Here is a 14534-nt window from a genome sequence, read left to right as displayed (position 1 = left end):
TTTTTCATCCATTAAAGATGATAGAGTTGGTTTTAAAAAAAAAAAAAACATAAATCAGTGTTAATGGCATGACAATAATTTTTTAAAGAATCATAAATTATATAAAATATTATCTGACCTCTAAAATAGATGGGAATGACTACATCTCATTGGTGAATCAATACTCAGTGAAAATCTATGTTCATTGCTGTGTAACCATGTGTGAAATGATCTTCAGATGAAAAAATACATAGGACAAGTAACAAAATCATGAATATACCTAGGCCAGCAATGCTATTTCCACCTCACCATGTAATGAATGAACTGTTTCACTAAAATAAATTACGCAGATAACATAAAACTTACTACTGAAGGCTAGATTCCTCTTCCTGACATTGCAGTTGCTTATTCATAATGACATATTACTCTTAAAAACTGAATCCAAAAACGCTGTTTATTTCTCCAATATTGAAGTGGTATAGTCCATAGAGAGTTTTAGCAATTCATTTGCTCCTTGTACAAACCAGATAGGAATTACAATGTAGCTTGGGAAGTTGTGTTGTCATCATGAGTGATAATACAGCTACTGCCCAATAAAAGCAAAGAGAAAATTGAAGAGAGGAAATTGCTGTGCTCTACCAGATAGCATGATGGAAATAGAAAAGTGAGCAAGTAGAAGCATTATAGTAAACTAAGGATGATCTTTGAATTCATTGCATTTATTCACTCTATTCTCTGGAATACACATGCCACGAATGAGGTCATGCTAACAACCCTGTTTTGAGTCTACAGTATAGACTTCTACAGTGAGTAACCCTTCACGTATGAAGTTGTATGCTCTTGGAGACTCATTCCATCCAATGTAGGCAGTGTTATATGTAAATTTTGCAGTGGCAAGGTGAGGCTCTGTAGCCTGACCCAGCATTAAGCTCATATGTTTAAATGTATGCTTGAATAGGTTCAAGCTGTCCTCAAGATTAAAAAATGTTTTAAAAGTCTTCACTTCTCCAGACTAAAAACACTTTTCCCATGTTTATCCACAATTTTTGTGTATTATCCAATAAAAAAGCATGAGGTACAACTGCCTTTAATATAATAATTTATAATATAATAGAAGTGGATACTTACTATTTGTAGCATTTGAAATCACAGTGACAGTAATATGCCAAATTTCTTTCAAACTGATGGGAATCTAATAGGTGTCTTCATTGCCAGCTATGATGTTCTTTCTCTTCTAGTTTTCAGTATCAATTCTAGAAAATTCACTGAGTCAGGAACTGCTGAGGATACAGGTATTTGATGCAGATCAAGAATATACAGATAACTGGTTTGCAGAATTTTTCTTTATTTCTGGAAATGAAAACCACAATTTTGAGATCACAATAGACAGAACGACTAATGAAGGTATCCTGAGTGTTGTAAAGGTATGGATTTCAAATTTTTACTTTATTATTTTTGAAACTTACATTTTGATTCTGAGTATATGATAATCAAACATCTCCCCAGGCATTTTGTTTATAATAGTAGTGCCCAGAAGAATATCTGGATAAAGATTATTTTGTTTTTAAATGGAAAATTATCTAGTTTACTTCTGCAGTCTTTCCCAAACTATGTTGAATCAAAACCAGCTAAATTTGTTGTTAGATTATCTTTATGTGATTCAAGTAGTGATTTATCAAAGGCAGGGCAAGGCAGGGGTAATGGAGGTCTGCCTTGGATGCAGTCAATTTGTGGGGGTGGGGGAGGAGATGAAGAGAAGCCTAGCAGCAGGGAGTTGGGTCACTGCAACCAGCTCAACAATTAGCTGTTTGGAAGTTGGCAACTAAGCACCACAATGTAAGAGGGAGATGTTAAAAATGATCAAGTTCTCTGCTGTAATCAGAATCTGACTTTATTTACATATTAAATTCTGTAAATATACATACATCACATCATTTAAGCTACTACTGTCCTAAACCCATGTTGATTTGTTTTTTTTTTAAATGGCTTAAGGCAATTCTGTTCAGATTGAGGAAATACAGTAAATAAAGTAACATATATAATTATCACTAATTTAACTTATCCATCTTAAAATAATAGTAGCTTCATATTCCTAATGGAGTTCATTTTTTTTCTTGGTGGTATTTGATTTCATTAGCATTGATCTTTTTAACATTTAGCAGAATATCCAATCTGACTTTATTTGTATTTAGAAGTTTTTGAACAGCTGGCTCTATTTCAGAAATGATTTCTTCCTATTCTGGGATGATCTGTCATTCTACACAATGTTCTATATGTCTGGATATACTATTAAGAGACAAGTGAATTTCTTGATGCATTCACATATACGCACACACAAACACACATAATTCAAATGTAAAATTCATGTATGCCATTTCTTTATTTTAGGAAATTGATTATGAACAATTTTCAACCATAAACATTAATATTGGTGTGCGAAATGTTGCCCCTTTCCACTCTTCTGTGGCTTCTCTTTATCAACCTATGGGAACCCCAATTGTGGTACAGATAACTAATGTAATTGAAGGACCAGCATTTAATCCATCTACACTGACCGTCACTGCATCTGAGAGCTTAACAAGCCAAACTATACTCACTTACACCGTTGGGACATTCCAAGCCATTGATCAGGATACTGGGAAAATTGCCAAAAATATTCGGTAAGATAGCCTTTGACCAGAAACTTATGTATTCAGCTAGATAAAATTGGAAGGGATAACCAACCACTTACCAATTACCAATTCTCTACTTCAGTTTTGTCTTCCCTCAATGAATTAAAATTTCATATGGTTTTGGTTTAAATATACTGTATATATTTAGAACTTCTATTTCTCAAATTCCCAAAATGGGATATTCAACAAAAATCAACCTCAAATATTATGTTTGACTCAAGATTCTAAGCTAAATTGTGCCTGACTAGTGTGGCACTCAATGTCTCATGGCAAAATTCAGCCTGTAAATCCAGAATTGATATTCAGCCTTTACAAGGGTTGCGGACAACTTGAGACCTTCTGACAAAAAACATACATTAAAATATTCTGCATTTCTGAAAATTGCTTACAATAGTGCAGTGTGAAATGCTTCAATGTGATTATTAACTGGTACTTTTGACAGGGGGAAAATAAGAAATACATTTTATTCCTGTGTTATTTTTTAAAAAAAATTGGCTAGCACCCTCAGAAATTATTACAACTGCAACTGTCAGAATTCTTTTTTTCATGTAATGAGTCAATCAAAGTGAACAGTGTGCTTTAGCAAAAGTTTAGTGTCTGCCAGTCTTTTAACATTTATAATTCATTCTAAGCATTTCCATTGTCCAAAACACAGATATGAGATAGGCCGTGATCCTGCTGCCTGGTTTCAAATCAATCCTCAAACTGCTATCATCACTTTTAAGAAAACTATTGATCGAGAATCAATTTATGTAGTCAATGGGGTATACACAGCAGAGGTGCTTGCTATTACCAGAGGTAAGAACATGGATTTAGTTTTAATACTCATTATTGCTCATAAGCAATACACAGTTAGAAATATGGGATTATTATTCTAAATAATTATAACCCTAGCTGTTTTGACCAAGTGAGAAAGGGCTCTATGTAATTTTTAAATGAAAGAAAGTAAATACTTCCCTAAACATCTGGAACAAAGATTTTGCTGATTGTTTTAAATCATTATAGCAATGTTTATCAAACATGGCAACTTTAAGATGTGCAGACTTCAACTCCCAGAATTCCCCAGCCAGCTGTGAAATTGCATTGCTAACAATTTACTGTTCAGCTGCACAGGGATGCAAATCAAATTTTGTACAGTACTGAGAACTACCATTTCTGCCCACACTTCTTGTCTTTGCTATATATTTAGAGATCTGACGAACTCTGGATACTATATGCTTTTTAGATGTTATAATTGAATTGAGAATCTTTTCAATTAGCCTTCATTTTCGAAGTTGCATTTAAAATTATACATGCCATTCAGCTATTAAAAACTGCCCCTTTTCATCCCATCATTTCCTTATCTGCTCAAATTAACTTTTCCAGATGATCCTTGGATCCTATTTATGCACTCAGTTTATTGCACTTGTGCAACATACATTGTTGTGTGCTGACATTTATTTGATTTTATTTTCCTTCATGGGTATTATTTATTGCAGACAGCCCTTACACGACAGCCACTGGCACTATCATGCTTACTATTCAAGATGTCAATGATAACTGTCCTATTCTGACTGAGGAGATCAGAAGAGTATGTATGGACAATCCAAATGTGGTGATCACAGCTAAAGATCCAGATGATTCTCCATATGGGCCACCCTTTACATTTAGCATTATTGCTCAGCCTCAAGACAGCTGGTGGGATATCAAAATAGTAAATGGTGAGTGAATGAAATTACGTGTTCAGAGTTTTTCCATCTTAATAATTAAGCTCTTCTTCCTCACTCAACCCTCCCTTTATATCTGTTCTTGCTGGGGCATGTCTAACATTCTTCTCACATGTGGAATACTATATGTGCAACCCAGGGGTGGGTTCTACTTACCTTTACTACCGGTTCGCAGTGGGGCCGCACGCACGTTCTTCTGCGCATGCGCAGAAGCGATTTGGTGACGTCAGGGTCAGTGGGCGGGGCCTCCTGCTGGTTTTACTACCGGTTCTATAGAACCAGTGCGAACCGGGGGCAACCGACCACTGGTGCAACCCATGGTTGCAAACAAGAATATTGGTGGTGGCTTGGGCTACACTCCCCCCACCCTTTCTTCTTTCTGAATCTTTTGTTAAACTATATTTTCTCCACTCATTGTAGGCAATAAGCTAATAAATAGGATCATACAAGGAAAACCAAAGTAATGAAATAGCTCTAGGAATATTTTAATTGATATAGTTTATTGCTTTGAATTATTGATCTATTTGAATTTCACGGGTTAATCCCAGGGCTGAAATCTACTTACCTTCCTTACCATTTCGTAAGTGCACGTGCCACACGTGCATGTGCAGAAATTAAAAAACTCATTACTTCCTGGTTAAAACCAGAAAGTAATGACACCTGTGCGGGTGGGTGGAGCTTTGCTCCGCCATCACTATCAGATCACTGAACTAACGGCCAGGATCGCTACCGGACCGGACAATCCAGTCTGATCCGGGAGCATTTCACCCCTGGTTAATCCGTCAGCCAAATACAAATCTCAGCACTACTGGGCAGTGGCATCAATTTTTCCTAGTTATTTTTAGAGAAGGAGGAAACAGGGTCAGCAGTATGAAAATGAGGAGGAAGACAAACAAAATATTTTTTATCAAATAGCAATAGCACTAAGCAGGGGTGAAATGCTCCCGGTTCGGACCGGATCACGCAATCCGGTAGCGATGGCGGCAGGTGGTTCGGAGAACCGGTAGCAAAAATCCCTGCTCCCCCCCATGCCCAGCTAAGCCACGCGATCATCAGAGGCTTTTTTTTTACTTTTAAAAGCGTTTTTTCTTCAGCCGAAGAAAAAATGCTTTTAAAAGTAAAAAAAAAAAAGCATGATGATCCTGCGACTTAGCTGGGATTGTCAAAGCCTTCAGCAGAAAAAAATCTTTTAAAAGCCTCTGACAATCAGGAAACTCAGCTGGTATCGGCCAAAGAGGTTGTAGAAAAAATGCTTTTTAAAAGAAAAAAAAAAGTTGGCCACACCCAGCCAGTCACATTAAACCCCCCCAAGCCACGCCCACAGAACCGGTAGTAACAAATTTTACATTTCACCACTGGCACTTGGGTTTATATACTGCTTCATAGTGCTAAAACAGTGTAGGAAACAAAAGTAATGCAATCCATTACTACTTTCATTATAGGGTTATGATAACGGAATCTTGCAAGTCAGAATGTGCTTCCCCTTGCCCTCCCTTTATCTTCACAAAAGATGGTCTTGTCTAAGATGCTTGCTTAGATTACAGTTCTGACCCGGACTTCTTTTATCTGACCATTGTCTTCTTAGCCTCCTGTTCCTCAAGATTATTCCTTCTGTCCATTGCAAATAAAAAAATTGAGGTCTTGCTTTGGAGAAGGCTGTATGCAGTGGTTTCACATAGTGTAATTCATAGTCAATGTAAATGCCCCTTTCTAATTCAAAATAATTAAACAAATTATAAAATAATTGCTAGGAAGTCTCCATTATCTTTGACTAATTCAATGAGTGCAATGCTGAGTATTTTCTTTTCTTCCCCATCCAAAATAACTTCTTTCAATTGAAAAGTATTTCTGATACAGCAACATAGCTGCAGGAGATGCCTGTGCCTGTGTATGTTCATTTATGCCTGTGTAGCTGTTTGCTGAATTTTATTTTCTGAAGACTTCTCAGCCCAAGCTGTAGGGTTCCAAAATGTTTAATTTCAGAAAATTATTTTAGAATTTGGCGGAAAATATACATGTTCACTTTCGTCCCAGCAGCTCCTAGAGATCTTCAAGTTTAGAAGAGTATGAGTAGAGGGTTAGGTGACAATATGTCAGGTTCAATTCAGAAAAGATATATTAATTTCAGTAAAATGGAAAGCATAAGAAAGAAATTCAAGTCAACTCTGCCTCGATTTTATTATACATAAGTTTAAGTAGAGCGGGGCTTTGAATGAGTTTTAAGATTCTGTTACAATACCTGCACCACATTAAGGTACATTCCAAGACTTCTAGCAATTCCTGCTTCCTGACTTTACCCACCTTGCAGGACTGACAAGAGGAGAAGAGGAAGGGAAAAACATCTAAAGTTGAAGGCCATCATTGTGATTAGCCCAGATACAAACTGATACACAGAAAATCCTCGATATATGGCTCTTGGTTTAATAATGGTTCAAAGTTATGACAGCTTTGGACAAAGTAGCTTATGATCCATACTCACATTTCTAATTGTTGCACCACCCTTGCAGTCACATCATTGCAATTCAGGCACTTAACAACCAGCTTGTATTTACAACCAGTTGCAGTTTCCTGCAATTACGTAATTATGGTTTGTGACCTTTTTTGCTAATTTCTGGCAAAAAATTCCCATTGAAGAAGTTGGATTCACTTATTGATTGTGTAAATTGCTATAAAACTAAGTCTGACCCACGTTACCACCATAATGATTTACAACAGAAATTCTGGTCTCAATTTTGGTTATAAATCAAGGATTACCTGTACATACACACATACACATACATAAACACACATACACATACATATACCCAAGTTTCCCTGAAAATAAGACCCTGTCTTATATTTTTCTGAACCCTGAAATAAGCACTTGGTCTTATTGCCATGTGCAGGGATGGGTTCTACTTACCTTTACTACCGGTTTGCAGCGGGGCCGCTCGCACAGAAGCTTCTGCACGTGCAGAAGCGTTTTGGTGACGTCGGGGTAGGTGGGTGGGGCCTCCCATCGGTTTTACTACCAGTTCTATAGAACTGGTGCAAACCAGGGGCAACCCACCACTGCCATGCGCTCAAAAGCCCAATTGGGCTTATTATCAGGGGATGTCTTATTTTGGGGAAAACAGGATATATTATGCCTATCCCGCTAAAGAAGTTTTGTTCATTGATATTTCATAGTCAAATTCAAAATAATTATTTAGGAGAATGAACTTTAATTATAGAGATTTCAAAGCAGAGTTCTTAATAAAGTCCTTTCCTTTATTTCTCCTTCCAGGTACTTCTGCAGCTCTGTTCACTAACAACATAGAATTCATAATTTATGAGGTCCAAGTCAGAGTGACTGACAACAGTGGCAAAAGCTGTCAAAGGCCACTGGTAATTCCTCTGCAAGCCTGTCATTGTGATCAAAATGGAATGTGTGTCAAAATGGCTACCAAGAGAGTCAAAGTTATAATTATTGGTGGTGGTGGAGCTGGTGGAGGAGCAGGTGGTGGAGGAGCGGGTGGTGGAGGAGCGGGTGGTGGAGGAGCGGGTGGTGGCGGAGCGGGTGGTGGAGGTGCAGGTGGTGGCGGAGCAGGTGGTGGCGGAGCAGGTGGTGGTGGAGCGGGTGGTGGAGGAACAGATGTCTGGGGAACAGGTGGTGGAGGAACAGGTGGTGGAGGAACAGGTGGTGGAGGAACAGATGTCTGGGGAACAGGTGAAGGTGGTATTGATGGTGGTGGAGATGGTGGTGGTACAGGTGGCACTGGTAGCGGACATGCACATGGTGGCAGTAGTGGACATGTGATTGACTTAGGAGGAGCAAGGCAAAATTCTGGAGATACGTCTCTTAGCGCTGCTGCCATTGGTCTGATGATTCTCGGAGGATTAATATTTGTGTGTAAGTATTCTATAAGGATAGAATTATTCCTTTTTTAAAAAAAGTCTTTCCTATGTAATAAGATTTTTGACTTCTTCTATAAAACTTTTTGCTGCAATAGATAATGTTTCTATAAATACACCTTTTGATTCCCATTAATTGGGGAAGAATGATCGAAAACAATTCTGTTTGCATCCTCAAACTTTGTCTTAGAGGTTGACTGGTAAAGTACATTGACAATACTAGAATGTTGCTGTGAACCTCATCTCAATTTCTCCATGAAAGAAGAAAAAAACTCAGTTAAAAGGTGTTCTGCTCATGATGTCCATCTTGAGATGCACCATCTGCTGAATGCAAATGCACATGTTGATACTATTGGTTTTCAAAAATCTTCACTATTATCCTGAAAAATGTTTGCTCATTTATTTAAGAATGTGATTTTCAAAGAAAAAAAATCCCAAGAATGTCTCTTAAACTACAAAAAACACCCACATTAAATAATGAAAATTATCAATAAAAAGGACCTTAAAAGCTCTAGATAATAGATATAAAATGATTTATACATGGCACTGAAGGGATTAAAATTTAAGAAGTATATGTCTAGCACAAAAAATCAGTAATGTAGATGCCAGGTGTGTCTGTCCAGAAAAAAGGTTTCCAAAGGGGGGAGGGGAGGGGCAGCTAACTGAGGTGCCCAAACATCCACTCAACACACTTCAACCTGTAAAGGTTCCTGGAGCAAGAATCTCCAGAAATGATTATACGGCTTTGGTAGACATTGTAGACTAGAAATAGACTGGTCCCATGTTATTGTGTGCCTCTATTTATATACAGGTCAAATATTTAGTCAACTGATGAAAAGTACATAACTTTTTGTTTCATTTTGGTTTATCAGTGGTACCAATTCTGATGTCACAGAGTGATTGTTTTGGTTATCTGGGATCCAGATCTGCTGGTGGAGTGGGAGCTGGATTTGAACCTGTGCCTGAATGCACAGAAGGAGCTATCCATTCCTGGGGAATTGAAGGAGCACAGCCTGAAGACCGGGTTAGTTCTTCACTGTAGCACACAAAGACATGTACATATTCCCGTGTCTACTTGCAGATACATATTATTTCAGCATCAACCAACTGGTTCCCTCGAGATGCATTAGGCCAAGTTCCCGCAAGATCCCCAATCCCCAAGACCAAGGGCTAGTAGTCGACTACAGAAAATCTTTACCCCTTCTTAGACTAGGGAACCTCTTTGCCACTATCCATCAGTAGTTCTCCATTTTTTCATGACCTAGAAGGCCAATCTGTACCTTGTTAGGAAAGAAAAGTGCTGGCTGCCTTTGCTTCCCATTGCTTAATCACTGACATACTCTCAGAAAGGACAGATAAATAGGTAGAATCAGCAACAAAGAAGCCTAGAAGAGATTATTAGTGATGGACCTCAGAAGGTACCTTACTCTTCCAGCCAAAGGAAAAGTTGCCCTCAAGTTCAACTGTGCTAGGAAGACAAGAGCAGGAAATCAACTGCACAAGAAGGCTGACACTACTTTTATTGAGATTAGTATAAATAACAGAATCTTGGAAGTCTGATTCTGCTTCCTTCTTGTAGTCTAGTGAATTAGGGAAGCATCTGACTAAGCCTCTTCTGAATGTTATCTCATTCTGGACCTGAAAAGTATGTAGCCCCTTTTGCCTTAGGTAACATATTCTGCATAACTCTGTCAATATCATCTTTCTTATTTTTTATATCCCCAGCATGACTGTGTGAACACAACCATGCAGAGAGGGGGATGTTGGCAACTCCACAGTGGTGGTTTGCTGCCACCTCATTCCAGGATGTTTTGCCCCAATGGCCTCCCATCCCAGTAGTTATCAGGTCCAAACGTTGATTGCTTCCAAATCAACCAAGATCACTTATGTGCTGATACCAAACCAGATAGATCCATTGGCAGTACTGTCGCAAGGAACTACAGTAATATAGATTCTATAACCAAACTAAGGCATACTTGCACACAAATCTAAGGTCATGTTTCTACCAATGCACTATTGCATTCCATTCCATTAACAGTTCCCCTAATCACAGCAAAATAATCTCTATCTTAAATGTATGTTACTTATTAAAAAGTATATTTTAATAACAGCTTCGGCTTTCTTTTCAGGATGTGTCAAATATCTGTGCACCAGTAACTGCTGGTAAAGGGGAGTTTGCAGACTCTTCAGGTAAATAAACTAACATTTAATTGGTAAATTATGATAGTTAATGGGGATAGAAATAGCAGGAAAGTGGAGAAGTCAATTTGTCCTTATTATTCTACATGTAATTTTTATCATTTGTGGAAATAGAATCTCTGTGGGCCCATGAAAATAGTTACAAAAATTGTTATACAAAGAGTATCTGCATAGGAACATAGGAGTGACTGTAATATTCACAGCATATCAATAGAAATTAAGCCTCAATTGTTTTACATTCAGCTTTGCATCGATTAATTGATCAGCAAATTGATCACTACTGTTCTTTGAATCTATTATGTGTCGTCATCATCAACACTATAATTATTATCATCATAGTCACTGTTTTATGATGGCTCGCCTCTATTTTCTGTGGCTGATTTAAATTGGTAATTGACAGGTAGGAAGAAAACTTGCTTACGGGCCCCTTACATGTTGGTGCCACAGAACTTGACACTTCCCCTTCTGTTCACATGAAAATGCTGGATGAGATCATCTTCCAGTCTGGTGTCACATGTCATTAATATATACTGCATGCAGATGATATCCAGTTGCATATCTTGACACCCTGGTTAGTGAGTTAGTGAGCCAGTGTTTGGAGTGTTTGGAGGCTTTAGGCCTGAATGGGGGAAAACAGCCCTAGGCTCAATCCTACCGAGGCTGAGTTTCTATGTCTATTTGTGCTCCTATTGCTGACTCTCCACTTCTGATGCTCCATGGAGTTGTAATTACCCATTTGAGATGTATGCAATTAGGCAGTCCTCTTGAACTCTCAGTTCTCAAAGGTGGAAGCTGTGGTTAACAAGGCCTTTTGGGGTTGTTACTGAAGACCGTCCAGAAGCTACAGCCAGTCTAGAATGTGACAGCAGAGGCAATGAGGGAGTTTTATATGTGCAAGTTGCACTGGTTACTACTAAACTTCAGAGTACAATTCAAGCTGATGGTTATCACCTTTAGTGTTTCAAGGCATAAGGCTAGGCTCCCTGAGAAACTGCCTATGTCTATCATCTTTTCCCATGTGATTGGGCCCAGCAGGGTGGCGTACTGCAAGTCCCCTCAATTAAACATTATCATCTTGCAAAATCCAGGAATTGTGCCTACTCTGTTTCAATTCCTGCCCTTTAGAATGATCTCCCGCACCCTTAAGCTGGGGGTGGTTACCACCCATATGTTGTTCAATAAATTACTGAAGAGCTAGTTATTTTCCCAGGCCTTGAAGACAGGTGACTGTATTGTTCGTTTTGTTTTGTTTTGAATAAAATAAATAAATAATCATCATTATCAGATATCTACACAACTAAATATGGTGATGGAAGAATAATGAGTTCAGGAATGGAAGAAACAACTGGACTTGGAACAACAAAAGACTATGGCCTTGGTTATGGGACAACCACGGGCTATGGGACAACAGGACGGAAAGAAACATATGGAGGAATAAAAGAATACCGAGAAAGTGGTGTGAATATGGCTTTCCTAGACAGCTACTTCTCTGAGGTAAACCATTTTATACTGTACCTAGCAAACTATAAAGAATGGTAGTAAGTTATTATTAGGATTATTTGCTTAGCGTTATGTTCAGATTTATGAACACAAGCCTAAACTATATTATGCCGAGTAATGGTAGTGGTGCAAAGTGCTCATAACTTGCAATATTCGATATTCTTTGGTGCAAAATTTGGACTGTCTTTCCACAGTATGAAGTAAAATGCAAATTATCCATGTTATGAAATGCAACTGTACAGCACTTTGGATTCAGTTTGAAAGAACTGATATAACTGAAATCCAAGTTAATCACCCTGCTTTTAGTACTTACTTTTTTAAAGAACATTTTGATATTCTTTCTCCTCTTAATGATAAACAATGCTAATTCTGTCTTGCTTATTTATTTTTAGAAAGCATTTGCCTATGCTGATGAAGATGAAGGCAGACCTGCAAATGATTGTCTCCTAATATATGATCATGAGGGCATAGGCACTCCTGTTGGTTCCATTGGCTGTTGCAGTTTTATTGGGGATGATCTGGACGAGTCCTATTTGGATACACTGGGTCCTAAATTTAAGACCTTGGCGGAGATCTGCTTGGGAAGAGAGATTGAGCACTTCCCAGATCTCAATATGCCTCTGCCCAATCCTGATATTGAGGTAAATCTGCCACCACCTGGAACCACGATTGTTGTTAACACATCTTCATCTATGCCTCAACCTACTGCTGTTGGTGGTACCACGGTCGTTACAGAAAATACTTACACCACCACTTCCAATGTACAACCTCCAAGGCCAATGCCTGATCCTATGCTTCATGGTAACGTAGTTGTAACAGAAACATATACTTCAGGCTCAACAATGAAACCTCCTACACTTAATGTTGATCCTCTGAGTGGATCAAATGTTGTGGTCAGAGAAAGAGTGCTGGCTCCTGCCCCAGTCACTGATTTGCATGGCATGATAGATATTCCTGATCTACCAGGTGGGTCAAATGTTGTGGTCACAGAAAGAGTAATTGCTCCTAATTCAAGGTTACCAGCTTCTTTGAGCATTCCTAATCTGACAGAAGGGTCAAATGTAGTTGTGACCGAAAGAGTGATTCGACCTGCTGCTAGTGTACATGGCAATATGACCCTCCCTTCTGATATAGCAAGTGCCCGTAATGTGGTTGTAACCGAAAGAGTTCTGTCTGGAACAGGAGCGAGTGGTGGCCCTGTAAATCTAAGTAGTGGTCCTAATTCATTGTTGGCTTCTGATAATCTTCTTAGTCAGACAATTGGAGCAGCTTCTCCTGGTTCAACTCGAAGAAGGGTAACAAAATACAGCACTATACAGTATTCTAATTAGTAAAGATCACTTGCAACTACATGTTTTCTCTCCCCCTTTTTATTTTTTAGATTTGCTGCTAAATAATGTTTTTATTATTTATAGGTAGCAAATCAAAAATCAGAAAAATGATTCTTGTCTGAAACAGAATCTCCTAACATTATTTAGTTATAAAACAAAATATAAGGGCACTGCCAACATAAGAAAATTCTGATATATTGCCTTTGGAAACATGATAGTGTACATAATGGAGGAATTACTAACAGAGCCTTTTGTATATATTTGCTGTTGAGCAATATTTGGACCAACATATCATTCCTCTTTGTACTTATTAACACCATGGTAAAGAAATGCAACAGTGCACAAAGTGATTTATAGGAACTGTTAAATTCTAGAATTCCTTGCTGTATTTTGAAGCAGTTGCATAGAAACTGTTCCAAATAATGATCCAATAAATTCAGTAGTTTAGTTTCATCTTAAAGAAGTTAGTCAACATATGCAAAAAGACAAAAAAAAGTGTCAACAGAAAAAAAATGGCATATATTAATGCTGTGTCTCTGAACAAGACCATGTGAATTACAATCAGTATAACAGTCCTTAAGAATGACAACATTCTGCTGTAACAATAGAAATGTACAGGATGTTAACAGATTTAGGCAGCATATCATGTTTTGTGAAAATATTTGTGAGTGGACAAATACTCGTTTGTGCTTTATTTAAATTTCCATTTCAATCATATAGCAAAAAACAACAGCAACAACCACCTTCCTCTGATTTTATACAGAGATAAAAGTGCTATATGTGATTTAAACAGAAACTTGAATACCAAAATATTCTTCTCCCAACAAAATAAAGACACAAGATCTCTACATGTTTAAATCCCAAATGCTGAACTATTAAAATAAAGTATAGGCTTCATTAGTCAGAATCCAAAAAGCTATTTTAGACTTAGAATTGACAGAAAAGTGATAGAAATTTAGATCTTTCATTTTTCAATAGCAAATCACAATACACTATTGCTAGTCATTCTGTCTATTGATATAGGATTGTGAATTTTTTTTAAAAAATTGTTGATTCCATTCTCAAATAAAAGACTTCAGATGACTTCCCATCAGTTTTTAACAATTTAATTCTAACAAAACCCTGCTCTTTCAGAGCAATAGCTCATTACCATGTTTGGCATGAAAAAGTAACACAGTTCTTTAGAACCTGACCTTCACAATTTAGTTATGTACCATATGTAAACTAAAAGTAGCTCCAATAGAGAGAATGCACTCCAATGTAAATACAGTTAT

General features: G+C 37.7%; 1 protein-coding gene across 1 annotated transcript in view; it reads left to right on the top strand.

Annotated features, from left to right (window-relative positions):
• Positions 1-13260, top strand: part of LOC139315849 (desmoglein-4-like) — a 31737-nt gene extending 18477 nt beyond the window's left edge. Inside the window, exons 8-16 of the mRNA XM_070942330.1 lie at positions 1218-1403; positions 2368-2639; positions 3307-3449; positions 4130-4351; positions 7623-8228; positions 9103-9254; positions 10360-10420; positions 11715-11923; positions 12322-13260. Of these exons, the coding sequence (XP_070798431.1) occupies positions 1218-1403; positions 2368-2639; positions 3307-3449; positions 4130-4351; positions 7623-8228; positions 9103-9254; positions 10360-10420; positions 11715-11923; positions 12322-13260 (2790 nt within the window). The remainder of the gene's footprint in view (positions 1-1217; positions 1404-2367; positions 2640-3306; positions 3450-4129; positions 4352-7622; positions 8229-9102; positions 9255-10359; positions 10421-11714; positions 11924-12321) is intronic.
• The last annotated feature ends 1274 nt before the right edge of the window (positions 13261-14534 follow it).

The sequence above is a fragment of the Pituophis catenifer genome, unplaced genomic scaffold (genome assembly GCF_029215685.1).
Source record: "Pituophis catenifer annectens isolate HBS135680 unplaced genomic scaffold, rPitCat1.0.hap2 SCAF_3, whole genome shotgun sequence".
In the NCBI taxonomy this organism is placed as follows: Eukaryota; Metazoa; Chordata; class Lepidosauria; order Squamata; family Colubridae; genus Pituophis; species Pituophis catenifer.
This window is presented reverse-complemented; position numbering and strand designations above follow the sequence as displayed.